Source organism: Phalacrocorax carbo, chromosome 15, assembly GCF_963921805.1.
Source record: "Phalacrocorax carbo chromosome 15, bPhaCar2.1, whole genome shotgun sequence".
Lineage (NCBI taxonomy): Eukaryota > Metazoa > Chordata > Aves > Suliformes > Phalacrocoracidae > Phalacrocorax > Phalacrocorax carbo.
In genome coordinates, this window is record NC_087527.1 from 9,614,994 (window position 1) to 9,631,678 (window position 16,685).

Here is a 16,685-nt window from a genome sequence, read left to right on the forward strand (position 1 = left end):
GTGTTGCCGAAAGCTTTCTGTACAAGGCAAACGACAGCCCATCCTAAGGGAGAACAGGCAGGACTTGCGCAATGGTAACAAGACACAATCTTTTGCCAAGAAGTTTAGGTGGGGTGTGCCAGGAGTCTATTAGACAAACATTGCCCAAAGAGCCTGGTAACTATACATCATACAGAGTTCATGTGACTTTATCCTGTGCTGGTTACATGACCAGCTGGTGAAAAACTAACTTTGAAGCAAGCCATCACTAGTTCTTTTTTGTTTGGTTTTTTTTTTTTCTTACACACAGCATCGAGATCTCAATCCTTGAAACGTTACTTTTTTTGTCTTCCCCTAACATGTTTTGGTTTAATTAAGGTTTGTGAATCCCTATGAGCTTAAAATGGAAAAATTTAAAAAAATTACAAGCCTGTGCACATTGTGGACTATAGAAAAATCTTGAACTGTGCAGCCCTTTCTCCAGGAGACGATGTTTGTCAGTGAAAGACAGAGAACCACCCATCGCCTTACCCAGTACAAAACTGAAACATCAATGTGCAGGAAGTTACCACATTTACCCTCAGCTCCACAGCAGGAATCTTTCTTGCTTTTTTTTATCTTGAGTTTCTCATGCTGCAGAATTGAAGTTACTCACCACATGCAGAGCTCCCCACCCCTGGAGAACCAGGTCAACTGCTCAGATCCAGCAGGTTCCAGCATTGCTCTCAAAATAAAACAATTTAAATCTCATAAATGGAGAGTTCAAAGGATAAACACCACCCAATCTCAGAGGGTGTGCAGAAACCAAATAGCAAGATACAGCCCAGCTAGTGTGAAAGTTGTTCAAAATCCGCTAATTGCGATTTATTGTTCATGCCCACAGGACAGTGACACTGTAAAGCTAATTTTGCTAGCCTCACAGCAACAGAAGAACTGATGAAAACATTGCAAGTCTGTAGTGCATATGTATTTCTTCATGAGCACGCTTACTGGGAGAAGGGCATAATTTTCACACCACACACTGCCAAAGCACGTGCCCAGCTTGGGCTTTGTGCTAGGCTCAAAGGAAGCCTTCACCACTGGGGAAGACACTGCCTATAAGGCAGCTCACAATACTGCAGCTGGCCTTGGGAAGTACAGATGTTACAGCACCCAAAACAGGCTTATTTGAATGAGTAAGTTTAAATTCAAGCAGCACAAGTTGTTAAGCAAGGTGGCAGTCAGTATTTGTCCTCTGCCATCCTCCTGAACGAGTGTTTACATTCTTTTAATTATTGGTACAAGCACAGCGTCTAAAGCAAATATTTAATATTTCTGCTGAGCCTGTCCTCCCCTTCCCAGAACAGCACTGGGAGCAAAAGATACTGAAAACAGAAACCAAAGTTATAGGTTATTAAAAAGGGGCTGAAGCAGCTACATATTGAACAGTTTATTTTAGGTCTTTTCCAGGCCTGGACAGCTGACCTGGTCTCCCTGGAAAAGGGCTAGCAGATTTCCCTGCCATTTAACAACTGGTTTTGCTTGCTTATTTTTGATTTCAAAAGAGGATTTCTCTTTAAATAGCTTTTTTAAAAGTGTATATAGCAGCAGTATTGTACAAAGATAGGCATTTTTTTTTCACAGTACACACAGGTTAATATTGCCACTGAAAATATGCGTTAAACAGATGCCTTTAAAAAAACAGCATTTGGTCTGTTTTACTGATCAACCTGGAGTGTTCATAAACTTTTGCAAATCCAATACCCAGAATTTAAATAATAAAACTGGAAAGTATTAAATATCATTCCAGAATTGGAATTACAGTAGATCCCACATTCTCCCAATGCTGGCGCTTTGCTGGGCAGGTGCATGCTGCTCTATGTACAGAAAAAAAGGTAAACATGTTTTGTATTAAATATACATAAATAGCAGGACTGTGGACTGGAGAGCCATGCTTGCGTAATACTGCGTCTGTGCTGGCAGAGTCCCTATCCTTCACCAAACATTGGGACAGATGAGTCTTTCCAAGCCCACTGACGGCATAGCTGAGGTTTATAGCAGGATCCGTCCCAAAGCCAGCGCCTGCTGCGGGCGGAGGGACAGCAGCTGGCACACCAGGGAGGGGGGGTTCACAGCTTCTTCATTTTGTCTTTGTTTTTCTGGAGTTTAGTGTGCACCACTTTGAGAGTAGTGAGGAAGTTCCCGAGGAAGAGCAGCAGAAATGTGAACGCCAACACAAAAACCTGAGAGGGGAGGAGGAGAGAGAGAGAAAAAGAAAAAAAAAAAGGTGAGAGCTGAGGGTACTGCTTTGGCCACATTTAAGCAAGCTCTGATGAGGCTTGGTTGGCAAGTCCAGGCATCCATTAGCACATGAGGAGAGATCGTAGCCAAATACACATGCATGCATCCAGGTGTGTGGGTTAACAAGAAGTATATTATCATCATCATTTAAGTAGCATTTACTGCTTTTTAATACTACAACATGGATTATATTCAACATTGCTGGAGTCCACCAGACAGTAAAATCAAATCACTAAGTCCAAACTAATGGATTAACGTTACACTACAAGCACTTTCATCCAACAGCAGTGGCACAGGTGTGGGGGAATGACACATTTCTGCAGGAAGCTGCGTTCCTCCTGTTAAGGCAGGAGGACAGCGTGACAAAGCAAGCACACCAGCTACAGCGACATCATACCAAAATAAAGACCATCAGATTATCTGGACCACTGCACGCGTGATGTGTTCCAATCTGGTTCTACAGGAGCAACTGTATAGTTGGAAAATGGATAGACATGTTTGATGGGTGACAGCAACTGAGAAAACAAGTCGAAGGATCCCTAAGAGTGGAGCAATAAAGCGGATAATATGTTTTTTCAAGTGATTCACTGCCATAATGTTTTTGTCATCACTTTTTAATATGTGTAACCCATGGATCAGCCATAAAGAACCACCAGCAACTCAGCAGCCATTGCTATTAAATGCCTGTATACACAAACAATATGGGGAGATACTTACCTACATGTATTTTCTTCTTCCTACATCCTCCGCCTTTCTGTTTGTGTGGTCACCCTTGGGTGCAAGTTCCTTACAGTAACTCACATTTATTTCAAGTTCTCTTGTATAGGCTCTGTGCCGCATCATCCCGAGATATTTAGATGGGGTCAGATTCCCAAATACCTTTTAAGGATGTGGTTAAATACCTTCCCTCCCCTGCTCTGTGCTTTTTCTGAGCAGAACCAACACCCACCTGCCATTCTTTGCACTCCTTATGCCTCGACAATCCAAAAAGCGTGACTGCGTTGTATAGCTGCCAGAACTAAAAAGGAAAAAAAAGTAATTTCATTACTAGAAAAGAAAAACACCAACACAAAACCCACACCAACCCACAAAAAAAAACAAACCAAAAAAACCCTTAGAAACATTTGCCATGGGTACATGTGATACAAAGCACCTTTTTATGGTGCTGCAACTGCAGTGGCAGACCCTCCCAAGGCCCCATGCCACAGAGGGAGGAACAGGGTTGCCCGACTTACATGCCCAAAGAACAAGAAGGGAAGGAGAAATGTCAGCCCCCGCCACATCCAGGACTGAAATCCTTCTGGAAAAGGTTAACAGAAGAGGCAAAGTGAGCATGGAAGAGCCAGAACTGGAGGTGCAGCCCTCCCCACCCAGACCACCCCATAAGGGCTATTTCTCTTCAGCTCTGCAATAACCAACCAGTTTAAAATACGTACTTGAAGGTGTGGTAATGGTAGGAGGATGAAGATAGGGATGACCAAAACCTCCATCTTAACCCACTTAAGAGCTGACGGAGATCAGAGGCCTCTGCTCCTGAGCCACAGGACCCGAGGAGGGGGATAAAAGACTCACTCCCCTCCCTACTGAAGGACATGGCTGCAGGGCAGGGGGGTGGCAGCTCTGCAAAGCTTGATCTTGGAAGGGCACACAGCCTTCTCCTTATCACTGCTCTAAAACCTGTGCAAAAACTTTGCAAACCAAGTATTCCAGAAAACCTCACCTACTGTAAGGTCCAAGTGGTTTCTCTCCCCCAAAGCACGGAGTCTATAGAGGCAGCCCCTTTGATAATAATACTGTAGGAACTGAACACAACCTGGAGGAGGAGAGAGGAAACATCATTGCATTGGCTATTCAGAAGTATGATAAATGTAACAAACTATTTTAATAATGTTTAATCCAACAGCATTTCATTATTGTCTGTATTTCTGCATTGTATATTTACATGGTATGGTTTATATTTGCAGTTTTATACCCCAGTATTTACCAAGCAGAATTGTTTTCTTCTAAACACGTAAGACACAAAACTATTTTATGCCATGAATTAGCAAGGTAAGATATACTCACTCTGGAATATTGAAAACGCTAAAAATTGGCTGCGAAACATTTGATACATGAGTCCATCTGGCCTGAAAGCAAAATACAAAGGATGTCTATTTGTTTGATGAAAAGCATATGATGCAGCACCCTTCCCCTTCACCGCTAAGCCAGATCCCATTAGGAAACGAAGCAAGCAGCTGGCATCCAGCCTGCTCCACCCCATGGGGAGCCCAGAGAGGGTGCTACAGCCACACATAACTCTGGCATGTAGGAAATGCTCTAACTGGTTAGATTTCCCCTCTCAAATGTGTATGAACACTGTCCCCTCTTATTCTTTTGCTTATCAGTTTTCTCTAGGCAGCAATCAAACCCCTTCAGTAGCATCTGCATCAAGAGTCCAGTTGGTGGAGCAGGGGGTGGTTGTGCTTCTTATCCTAAGGGTAGTTCAGGATAGACAGAGGACAGGGGACCTTCTGCTCCAGCCACTATATCATCCCCTTAATGATTCAGGATTGTTTTAAAACAATTTTTAATTATTAACTAATCAGTTCACACCAAAGTTGAGAGAGGCTGCACAGGGACCGTACGTGAGGTGTGCCGCTGCATTGTTTGGCCAACACCACCACCCGTTGGAAGGTAACTTTCATTTTGGACTTTATACTTGGTTTGTAATCTGGGTTCAGCAAAGGCACCAAAGAGATTCATCTTGTGGTGTCCTCCCTCTGAAGCAAAGGGCTGCTTGTTTGCTTAGTTACACAGAGACAGAAATTGGAAGACTTGCAGAGATTTTCCTATTATCAGTGCAACTACCGCTTAGGGTTTGAGTTTGTTTCTTTTTCTGAAATCAGCAAAAATAAATACATGCTTGCAGTGTCGTATTTACCATTGAGAACACCTGTAACATCAGACAAACATTAAGTCTGATGCTTTGCCATGTGCCCATAGCTTCATGGTCATGCTGGATTTAAAAGCTTAGATGATGCAAACACTTTGCAACAGGCTTGAAGCACCTGGAGAAGGCAAGAGCAGACTCACCATGTTAACATTACTCCAGACAGGAAAGTGGAAACATAGTGATGAGACACCCACCATCCTTTGATCCTGAACAGAAAAAAAAGGTGGCAGCTAGATGAGAAATATGTATTTTAACATTTTATGTGGCTTTAAAGAAAAAAAAATTATCCTACTTGGGGGAAGAGGGAGCCCAGGGAAAAAAATACATGGCCCAACTCAAGCAAAAGGAGTGTTATGGAGTACTGATCTGACAATATGGCTTAGCTGAGGGCACGAATCTGCGACTGCTGGAGGGAGGCTCAGGACCAGGGCACTTCTCGTGTGCTCCCACAAGCTCTCCAGCACAGCAGACGCAGCAGTCCCCACAGCACGTGTGGTGACTAACGACGCACAAGTTTCAGCCCACACACCCTTTTTTGCCATGCAAATAATTGACATTTCCAAGTCCTTCCTGTGAGGCTGTTTCTTTCAGGCGTGAATGCTGCAGAAAGCTCAGAAAATTACAGTACAGCAAGCAAAGGCTGTAGCAAGGCAGAATCAAGAAGTGAAGAGCTGCCCCAGGGATGGTGCTGCTTTGGAAACAAAATGGATTAATTTGGGGCACTTCCAACCAAAGGTGTGCAACCTCCAACACAGGACAGCACCGAGCCACTGCAACCCACCTCTGTAGATGCAGCGAGCCCAGGCTCAGAGGTTTCTCTACTGGCCTCAGGCAAGCAACTTTACATCCCCACTGCTTGTCTTTTTTCCTCTTTATCCCTGGCCCCACAGCAATCCCCTCCTCTCTGGAAAGCACCCCAAAACAAGATATCCTGTCCGCAGCAGCCCTGGGGACAGCCGTGCTTGCAGAAGAGACTGCTTCATCCCTGCTGCCTGCAGTCAGTGCTGGGAACTGTGTCCTCGAGCAGGTCCCAAAAATCAGCACATTTTAAAAATTTTTGCCCCTGGGCAGAACAGGAGGGCCTTGATTTCCCACTGTACATGCTACACTGGACAAATGCCCTCTTGCACTGGGAGTGGGGACTACAAGCATCCCACTGGCAATGCTGAAACAAGACTCCCAGAAACACTCCCTCCTATCACCATTTCATAGAATCATTAAGGTTGGAAAAGACCTCTAGGATCATCAAGTCCAACCATCAACCCAACAGTACCGTGTCTCCTAAACCACGCCCTGAAGTGCCCCCACATCTACACGTCTTTTAAATACCTCCTGGCACGGTGACTCCCCCACCTCTCTGGGCAGCCTGTTCCAATACCTGACCATGCTTTCAGTGAAGAAATTTTTCCTAATATCCCCCTGACACAGCTTGAGGCCATTTCCTCTCATTCTGTCGGTACTTACTTGGGAGAAGAGACCAACCCCCACCGTGCCACAGCCTCCTTTCAGGTAGTTGTAGAGAGCAATAAGGTCTCCCTCAGCCCCCCCTTCTCCAGGCTAAACCCCCCCAGCCCCCTCAGCCGCCCCCCCAGCACACTTGTGCTCCAGACCCTGCCCCAGCCCCGCTGCCCTTCTCTGGACACGCTCCAGCCCCTCCAGGCCCTTCTTGTCCCGAGGGGCCCAAACCTGAGCCCAGCATTCAAGGTGGGGCCTCCCCAGGGCTGAGCACAGGGGCCCCATCCCTGCCCGGCCCCTGCTGGCCACACCAGGGCTGACACAAGCCCGGGGGCTGGTGGCCTCTTTGGCCCCCTGGGCACTGCTGGCTCATGGTCAGCTGGCTGTCAGCCAGCACCCCCAGGGCCTTCTCTGCTGGGCAGCTTTCCAGCCACATGATTTCAAGGAGATCATGGAAGCAACTGGCTTCAGACATGCAGGCTCAAGGCCAGGAAGAGACGTGGCAACTACTGCGGTTTCCCTGTGTCAGCCTACCTGGATGATGAAAACCGGGGACATGCAACCATCAGGTTACTGCTAAAATCTAACACCAGACTCCTGGTTAAGTTACACAAGTGCAAACTTGAGAAACTTCTCGACCCAGACCTAACAGAGATGCTCCAGGAACAATTCACCAGCAGGACCTCACCACCCTGCCTTAGGATACTAAAGATGCCATAAAGAAACAAGGACTTGGAATAAGGATCATCTCTCAGTTAACTTCTCCCAGGGTTTTACTTGTGTTCCCCGCTCTTTATACAACTATCTCCTAACTGCCAACTTTCCCTCGACACGACTGTAATTTAGTCAAACGCTTCAGGAGGCGCAGCAGTGACCCATGGGGCAGCCATGCTAACCGCAGGGTGCAGAGCTGGTACTTCGGGTTGGTCCTTTCACCAAAAACACACACGCACTTACACTCCAGACCACAACTACAACTAACCTGCAGCTACCAAGAACATCCAACCTTTGGACAAATAACTTATGGACTTTTAGGAACAGCACCTTCTCCTCCCTCCCCACACCTCAGGTGGCCACATCCACCCTTGGAAGTGACCAGGGAAGGGGACTGAGACAACAGGCCCTGCAGAGAGGCATCAGCATCTCTGACTTCCTTGGCTTCAGTACCAAGCTCAATCCCCTTTTGTTGTTTGTTTTTCTTTTAAGAACATTTCATGCTTTAAATAGTTTTTGCAGGTGGCACAGTACCTTGATCCATTGCTAATGAGAATGCTTTCCCGTATCGTCAGTGTGCAGTAATACCATACTAACAGAAAGTTAAACACTTCATCTGTCACCCTGTTAAACAGAATAAAAAAAACACATACAGTAAAAAAAAAAATCCCATTAATTGTAAAGACACATTCAAAACACCCTTACTTTTCCTCCCCCGCCTTGGGCGAATGAAAACCTGCCCACGTGAGCCACGGACATGAAGCCCCAGTCCTGAACATCTCTAATCCACACGCAGAGCCGCGAGCACTGGCAGTGCCACTGGCCTCAGAGTCCTTTCCTCCAGGACACACCCCGTGATATAACACTGCAGATCTTGAGCCGATAAGCAGGTATGCAGAGATGACATTAACTCCTTCTGAAGGAGAGAAAGCACCATGGAAGCAGCGGATGATCCAATTTAGAGAGGCATTTCCAGGCTAATTCAATGAGGAGATTCCATGATCTATATAAATCCAATCAATTAAAACAGCACAAGATCATTACACTCTGGGGGAAAAAAAGCCTTTATTTTGCCACTTGCAAACCCCTGAAGCCACAGAGATTTGAGGCACCCTCTGTATATGGCAGCATCATTCCTTGATACACTCCTGCATTCACCCCAGACCCAGAGACATCTTAATGGAAGTGCCTGGCTCCAACAGCTTCCTGGTTTTTTTAAGCAAAACTGAAGAGTAGAAGCCTGTTGGTGCTCAGATACTGTATCGTCACCTAAAGACAATGTTTCTGGTCTTATCTCATGCAAATCCTCTCTTGTTGTGTTTGCAACCCCAGAGCTGCAGCAGAGCGATGGTCCCTGCCTGGGACAACTATGAGCAAAACCAACCAGTTGTTCCCAGGCACAGCATGATGCCAGAAAAACAACAGGTCAGGAAACACGATATTGGACTTCTCTTACAAGAGACTCCAAAAAAAAGTTAAACAAGGAAAAGCAAGTAGCTAAAATACAGGTCCTGCCAGCATTGAAGAGGTGCAGAAGCTGTCCTGCTGTCCAACTGCTCAAAGCCTGAACACTGACAGAGCCCATCTCACCATCCTTAAGAGAAAATAAGGTAGTTCAAACCCAGCACATTTTTATTCTAAATACTTGATTGAAAGTAAAAATGCAGCTTACCTGTAGTGGAGAATAAACCTGCAGGTGACGGCCCCAAGTAACAAGATTATCGTCAGATAAAGTTTGAACTTCTCATACTCGTCCTTGTAGGCAAACCTGGAAGGGAACAGCTGCCGTTTACGGACACAAACGGGTGTTTTACCAGAATGTAGCTTCACTTTTTTCAAACCAGAAGCAAATCCACATGCCAAGCCCAGAGACAGAGGTTTTGCCTGAAACACTTAGAAAAACAGCTGACGACAGTGAAAGGCAGTGTTCTGCCTGCAGGGTCCATCTAGGCTGCACAGCCATTACACTTCAAGACAACAGCTTAAGTCCATAAGAGCTGGTTTCTGGGTTGGCATGATAAGATTGAAAAAAAAAAAATCTCCATTTCTGGAGGACCATATGCCTAGAAGTTACAATACCATTTTTTATTGTAAAAAAAAAAAAAAACCAAACCCAAAACCACAACCTGACAATTAAGGCAATGGACTGGGCTGAGCTTTTTAAGCAAGTGGTGGACAGAATTCATCAGAGCTACACGAAGCATTAGCTTGGCCCCATGTCACAGTCCAACTTACCCACCCTCGACATTTAATCTTTCATCAGCTCTAAAAGAAACCCATTCCTGTCCCTGGACTCCTGTCCGCATCCACAGCTGGCCCCTAAGAAACCTCAATTCACACACGTGGAAACATTCACTCACTTTGCTTGGTTACTCAGGAGAGTCACATTCACGTTCCCCAGCACCAGATTTAAGTACAAGCTAGAAAACAAAAAACAAGAGCAGACCCAAGTAAGTTGTTTCATTTGAAACTGAAGGATGACCCAGAGCGGAGCTGAAGAGACCAGCACATCTGCCAAAGCCTGGAGTGATAAGACTACAGAAGAGGATTTAAACGTGAAAAGATTGGTCAGCATTTCCAAGTTAGAGAAAAGGTTTATTTTCCTGGTCCCTTTTCTCTGCTACAGTCTAAGGGTGAGATGCAGTGTGCACTGACCAAAACCAAAAATAACAGGGATAAATTGGAAGAAGAGTTTCTGATAGAAACTTCCGAGGGGCTGCAGCATCGCACAGCCCTTGACAACTCAAAGAAATCTGTCCTAGCAACTCCACTTGAAGTAAAGTGTAAGTTTTAAGTCAGTTGAAAACACTGTTTAAAAAAAAAAACCCAACCAATACATGAAATTCTTGTGCTGATTTAGTCTTTAAAAAATTAGCACAGGAAAACATCAGCATGAAACAGTGAATTGCACGATCTCTTGCCAATGCAGGGTTACTTTTATTTTAACAAGAAAACCTGCACTGCCTACACACAGTACACATTTATATACGCTTCCAGCTAATGAATTCTGTGTACGACTGACACAGCAGCTCAGCAAGAGATTTATGACTAATCCATTTTTACATGTATTTCTTCAACATGCACATTATCCTTCGGGAACACTGCCACTGCAAATGCTTTAAAAAAAAAAAAATCAGCTATCCCAGAGCACACACCAGCAAAGCACGTACCCATTCTTCTTTGGTAAGTAGGCTTCCATGTCGAAGAAGGCATTTTGCCTCTCCTTGATCTGGGTGCTGATCTCCTGAATGAGAGCAAACTCTTCAGGACTCGCTCTGGGCTTACACCTGCAAGAACACAGAAACAAGATATTCCTGTTCATGTTTTTACCTCCTTTTTATTTAAAGGAAAGGAGTGTCATAAAATCCATGCTGTTAAAAAGCCAGCTGCATGAGTTGATGCCATTGCACACTTTGCTCCTGTATTTCTGCAGCACAATTTCGCTTACCATGATTTAATTTCACTGCCTGGTTTATGCTGTTGTAGGTTATTTCAACCAGCTGTTTTATAAATCAGCTTCTCTTTTCATCTCAGCTCACTGACAGGATTCCATACTTCCTCCCTAGCAGAGCACTTAGGGAATATTGTGCTTTTTTGCAGGAACTCCTTCCACTTTGGGAACTTTGTGCGCGATTTCAGGCACTGCCCTTGCAGAGGCTGCAGCTCTTCAGGCATGAAATATTTCAGAATGTAACAAAATGCACAGCTGATGATTTACTGACAATTGCAGTTTTACCAATTAATGTAAAACAGAAAGCAGAGCAGAGCAGCAATAGCAACCCGTGGTGTTGGAGGTGCTGCTTTCAGACCTGCACATAAGGAATTTAGCCTGTGGCTCCCAGGGATCAGCTGAGCAGCCAAAGACAGTACCCTCCTGTAAACCCACCCAGGAGTGAGTTATGCCTTCAGGTTCAAGGGTTGATGCTGCTCTTCCAGCACGGCTTATGGAGCAAAGCTTTGCTCATCCAGCAAAACACACATGGACCAAAAGCTGTACAGCCCTGCAGGGTATGGCACATACTGCAAGGATGCAACACACAGAGGCTCCCTCAAAGATCTCATTTACAGGACTCCATCTCTCATGGAGTTACAAACATTTTACCTGGCTGTGCATAGATGGAGGTGACTCAAGAATAATACGGAGCAAAATTAGCATCACAACACAGACTGCATATCAAAATGCTAAAAATCCAAACATTTCAGCCCTTTGGGAAGAAGAAACATCCCACCCCTGCCCCCTCCACCCTCCAGGTCTCCCATTACCGTTGCAGACTGTGCTTCAGATCCCTTAATGTCTTTTTCTGCCGGTGGATGGAGCTGCTGCAGGCTGTCTGCAAGCTGGTGACTTCTTCCAGCTTCTGCCTGTAAACTTTGTGTGTTTCCTGCGGGAGAAGAGGAGATGATTGGTAGGAAGAGCCCTTCTGGGTTACTCATTGCATTTGGTCCTCGCCTCTGAAGGAAGCGAGCAAAACCCTGGGTTTTTGGGGTTAACAGGCACCCCTTCAAACAAGCAAGGAGGGGGCAATGCCAAACTAGCACAGATCCAACATGGCTTAAATGGACACTAATTAAATCCCTGCAAAAGGAAGAGCATCTTCTCTACACTCACCTTCTCCTTCTAATGAGCTTTCCCACCCAGGAACACCCCATTCCCCATCTCACCCCGTGTAACAATGCCCCTAAGCCTCCGTTTGATCCAATCTGTCCCCACCAAATGGGTGGCTAAATCACAGAGTGGAACTCTGATTTCACAGCCAGAATAAATCTGAGGAAAGAAGAACAAAGATGAGGACAGAGGTGGGATGGGGGGTGGGAAGAGACAAAAAGACAGGCACAAATCCACACCTGGGGATTTAGACACCTCCAGGCCACCAATGCCGTCTGATCCCATGTATGTTCAAGCAACCTACTGCCCCATACTCTGGTTTAAGAGCTTAACCCATCCCTTCCCTGCGGCGTTATATGCTCCTCGAGAGAAACTGCTTTATCACAGCTCATTGATCCTCTGAAGCCCCAAATTAGCATTTGACTGGCTACAACGAGGACGTGCTAACCAACTGCAAGCCCACCGAGAGGTGCCTCTGCTCTCACACCCCCTCCCCAGGAATAAACATGCTCTGCTTTTCCACCCTTTGCAGTGATTTCACCACCTTCCCAAATGCAGGGAGATCTCAGGAAGGGCTAAGGACACACCAAGCAATGCCCTCTGGGCAAACTGTAAGATCTATAACAACTTGGAAAACAGAGTTCACAAAGTAAGAGCCAAGAGAAGGCACAAGTTAAATGGCTATCTGCACAGCTGCTTTATCTACCGGCACATCAATGACCACAGAAAATAAACCACCAGTTTTCCCAGAGCATAAACATGGTGGTAAAACTATACAAAACAAATCTTTGCTCTCCTCCTCCTTAGGGCCTGGCTGATAGCTGTTGATTATTTACAGGAGCAATGCAAAACAAGCTCCCATATCCAATTTAGGAACCTTAATAACCAAACTAACCATGTCCAGGCACTGCAGCTCTCGTCATTTCAGGATTGGTTTGGCTTTGCTTAGCACAGGCAGGACTTCGGGGCTTGCTGGATTGAGCGGTAACTCTCTGCTTCTCCACGTGTCACGCAACAGCGTCTCTTAAAAGGCTCATTCAAAGGGTGTAAGAAGCTCTTTGCCAAAAAAGTGTTCAAGTATTTATCAGAAACACAAACAGGCGAGTTGAGAGCTGGTATATTCTACTACTAGCCAAAAACATCGGGATAATGATTTCAAAATGACACTGGTATTTAAGAACAACATAACATTTGCTAGTAATGAAGTTATTTATTCATCAAGAGAGGCAATTGCTGACAAAGAGGTCGCACCAGCAGCACGGGGAGCTCAGCACTGCCTTTACATTAACACATATAACCCACAGGCCAAATACGTGCCTGGAGGGTCCGGTTTGGCCACAGCTCTCTCCACGCAGGAAACAACATGCGCCGAAAAACAAAGGACCCGTGCACCAGGGAGAGTATTTCTGCTCCGAGTTGAAGAGCTCCCAGCAGAGATGTCAGAGTTGTCTCTGCACCCAAGTTTACAAGATTTACAGTGCCGCAGCCATGACTGCCTGGTTCGCAAGTGGAAATCGCGCTGCCCAATTTGCCTGCAGACTAAGGGCAGGCAGCGGTTCTGCACGGCAGCCCTGCACTGCAAGTGCTTGGTGCTTTCTGTAGGTACCCTCAAGTCTATTTTCCATTGCACTCGCAACAGCCCTGCTTGTGGTCAGCACTTGTTCATTTGCAGGACTTAAGACACATTCATGGAATGCCCTTGCAGGGCTTTTTCCTAATAAAAATCTGATTTATGTGTTCATATGCAGGGTTTAAATTAATAAGCTGTTGCAGGGCAACTTGCATTTTCCCATGCCCCTGCCCCAAAACTGCAATGCCCCACGGCCCTGAGCTCTTTCTCAGGCTGCTACTCTAGAGACGAGGCGCTGTCCTGGCAACACCAACAAAAATCTGCAGATGTGGCTGGTTAGAATGCTTTGCAAAACTTGATGTCCCCCAACCCCATCTCACAGCTGGACCCCGCTGCCCCGAGGGGACACTCAGTGCTGCTGCATGGCAGCATCAGCCCCTTCGAAGCCCCCAAATACAAGCATAGCCCCAAGCACCCCATGCCAGCCACCCAGCACATCAGGGGCAGAAGCTACCACCAGAGTCCAAGGTCCTCCTCTGCAGCAGGAAGACACGGCCCCTGACCCAGAACTTACAATGCAATTACAATACAAGATGGGGCAGGAGTGCCACGAAACAGAGATCATTTTGCCCTACAGGGCTGACACTGCTCTCAACACAAAAAAAATCTGCCCACCATCAACCTTTTTCCCTGCTGGCATTACACATGAGACCCCTTTAGTGGGGGTGACCAAAGTACCTTGGAAAACGCCAACAAAGAGCTCCTGCACAGCCCTGGACCAGCATTCCAGCTGGCAACAAGTGTCAGGCCATCGAAAAAGGGCACTAAGGGTGGTTATGCAGGGGGGGTGAGGGGTGGGGTTTATTAAGCTGCTGCCAGGAAAACCAAGCTCCTCAAAAACAAGAGATGCTGCAAGCCACTTGCAAGGGCAAGCACGAGCAGACACTCACACCGAAGTACTTTCTTACTGAAGAGTTGGGTTTTCTACCCCAACACGTCACAGTTTGACTTGAATCCAGTTCAGGAGCACAGAGCCTTCCTCCAAAGCACATTTAAGCACCACCAGCATCTCGCAGAGCTGGAGCAGTCTCATATCCTTACGACTGCGCCGTGTTCCCCTCTTTTGCGATGCCGCCTCCAGATATAAGCCCTGCTTGCGAGCCCTGAAGTTCTCAGATAATGGACGTTATTCCAACTTTTCACCTCTAGAGTGCTAACCACTGGGCAAGGATAGCTCAGGCCACCAGCAGCTGCCACCCCATCTAGAAGCGCTTCTACTTTTTTACAGCTGGGGAAACTAAGGCAGGGATAAGTCATTGACATTTTGCTGTGGTTTAGGTCAGACTTAAGCAGCACGCAGGCGAGAAGGCTGGTCAGCACACATAGCAAACAAGTGATCAACAAAACCACACCAGCTGGTGCTCCCCCAACACCCAACCACCACCTTTCCTTCTGTTAACAAGCATACAACCTGAACTGACTTCCAATTAAGACAAAGAGCTAAATCTGGAAATCACACTTCTTTTTGCAGCACACGTTCTGTTTAACAGCCTAAAAGAGGCTAACAGCCACGCAGAGCGAGAACAGCCGGCTGTGTTTTAAAGCTGGCTTTTTTAAGATTTAAAGCACGTGTATAGGCACAGCATCGATGACATACAGGGAAGGGAAGGTTTCTGGAGGTAAAAGCATTTTGCAGAAAAAGCTCTCAGCCCCTGCTTCAAGGTCCTTCTGTCCCTCAACACGCTTCTGTGAGAAAAAGAGCACTTGAACACCTCGTATCCAACACAGGAAATTAAACTCTGGCCAGGCAATGCTCAGCGCACAGGCGTTACCTGCGTCACTGCTTGCGCCATGCTACGGGCGCACGAAAACGCCTGGTGTCCCTTCTCCCCCTTCACTTTAGCAGCCGGAGCCACAGCACCACGTCCCCTCGGGTGCCTCATCAGACATACCCAGGGCATGGCCATGGTTGGGTCTGGGATGTCCCGTGTGAACGCAGCACCTTCCTGGGGGTACCGGGGCACAGCGGTATTTCTGGGGTGCTCTGCAAGGATGTGCATCTATGCACAGCCGTGCTTCGTGCGTGCACCCCGGGCCTGCGGCGAAGGCGTCGTGCATGCGTGACCCTGCGGGCACAGCGAGGACGGGGTGAGACCTTCCGCACCCCTGGAATCTCCTTGCTGAGGCCACCCCGAGGCAGGCTCCCCCCCGGGAAGCGGTCAGCGGTGGGGACCCCCGGCGGGGGCGCGCCCCGCTCCGCCGGCTCCTCTCCTGCAGGGCTCCCTTCCCAGCCAGCAGCAGCGTGCCGGGGCGCCCAGGGAGGGCGCGGAGGGAGCCGTGGGAGCGAACCCGGCGCCGCCGCCCCCCGCAGCGACGCGCAAAGAACGATGCAAAGCAAAACCGGGGAAGGCAGCGGTGAGCAGGGCAGTGCGAGAGAAGCAGCGGGCGCGAAGGCGAGCAGCGCAGCGCTGAAGGCGACGCCGCGCTGCACCGCACCGCACCGCGCCGCACCGCAGAGCCCCGCCGCCCCCCCGCCTCACCTGGAGCTGCCGGAACTCCTCTTCCAGCTCCCGCCACTCGCCCCGGCACCGCTCCAGCTGCACCCTCATGGCGCGGCGGCGGCGCGCTGCAGCGCACCCGGCGGCGCGAGCCCTGGTGGCGGCGCGAGCCCGCACCCGGGCCCGGGGGCCACGTGCGCCCCTGACGTCATCGCGCGGGGCTGGGCGCGGCGCCGTAGCGTCGCGCGCCACCCGCCGACCCCGCCCCGTCCTCCTCCCGCCTGAGGCGAGGGCTCGCCTCAGCCGCCGCACGGGCGGCCGCGGTCTCCTCGCGGGGTTCCCCCGCCGCTCCGGGTCCCTCCGGGCTGTGGCAGAGCCTGAGGCGGCTCCGTGCGGCTGCGGGGGAAGGTAAAACCCTCCGTGCGGCGCTGGCGGAGCCCCCGTGCCGCGGGGACAGTCCCCTCAGAGGGACCCGCTCCCTGAGGTGACCACACATCTGGGCTGAGGCGACCCGGCCAGGCGTCTGCCTGGGACCCGGCCGCGGCGGGTCACTAACATCAGAAAGAGAAAATGACGAGACGATTCCTCACCTCTCATAATAACAACCTGCTTGGCGGCAGGACTGGCAAACTGGGAGCGGGGCCTGGTGGC

At 48.2% G+C, this 16,685-nt stretch overlaps 1 protein-coding gene across 2 annotated transcripts; it reads right to left on the reverse strand.

The window, feature by feature from the left end:
• Positions 1–816: 816 nt before the first annotated feature.
• Positions 817–16,236, reverse strand: TMEM120B (transmembrane protein 120B). 2 transcript variants are annotated; one of them, XM_064466132.1, is made up of 12 exons: positions 16,077–16,236; positions 11,624–11,742; positions 10,531–10,647; positions 9,721–9,780; positions 9,033–9,128; positions 7,895–7,984; positions 5,332–5,397; positions 4,324–4,385; positions 3,980–4,072; positions 3,495–3,559; positions 3,209–3,277; positions 817–2,201 (listed from the first exon to the last, which is right to left on the reverse strand). In XM_064466132.1, the coding sequence occupies exons 1-12, from the start codon at positions 16,143–16,145 to the stop codon at positions 2,088–2,090; spliced, it is 1,020 nt and encodes a 339-aa protein (XP_064322202.1). In that variant the 5' UTR covers positions 16,146–16,236; the 3' UTR covers positions 817–2,087. The 2 variants fall into 2 exon arrangements, with proteins under 2 accessions (XP_064322202.1, XP_064322203.1); XM_064466133.1 differs by having other exon boundaries at positions 3,205–3,277.
• Between the last annotated feature and the right edge of the window lie 449 nt (positions 16,237–16,685).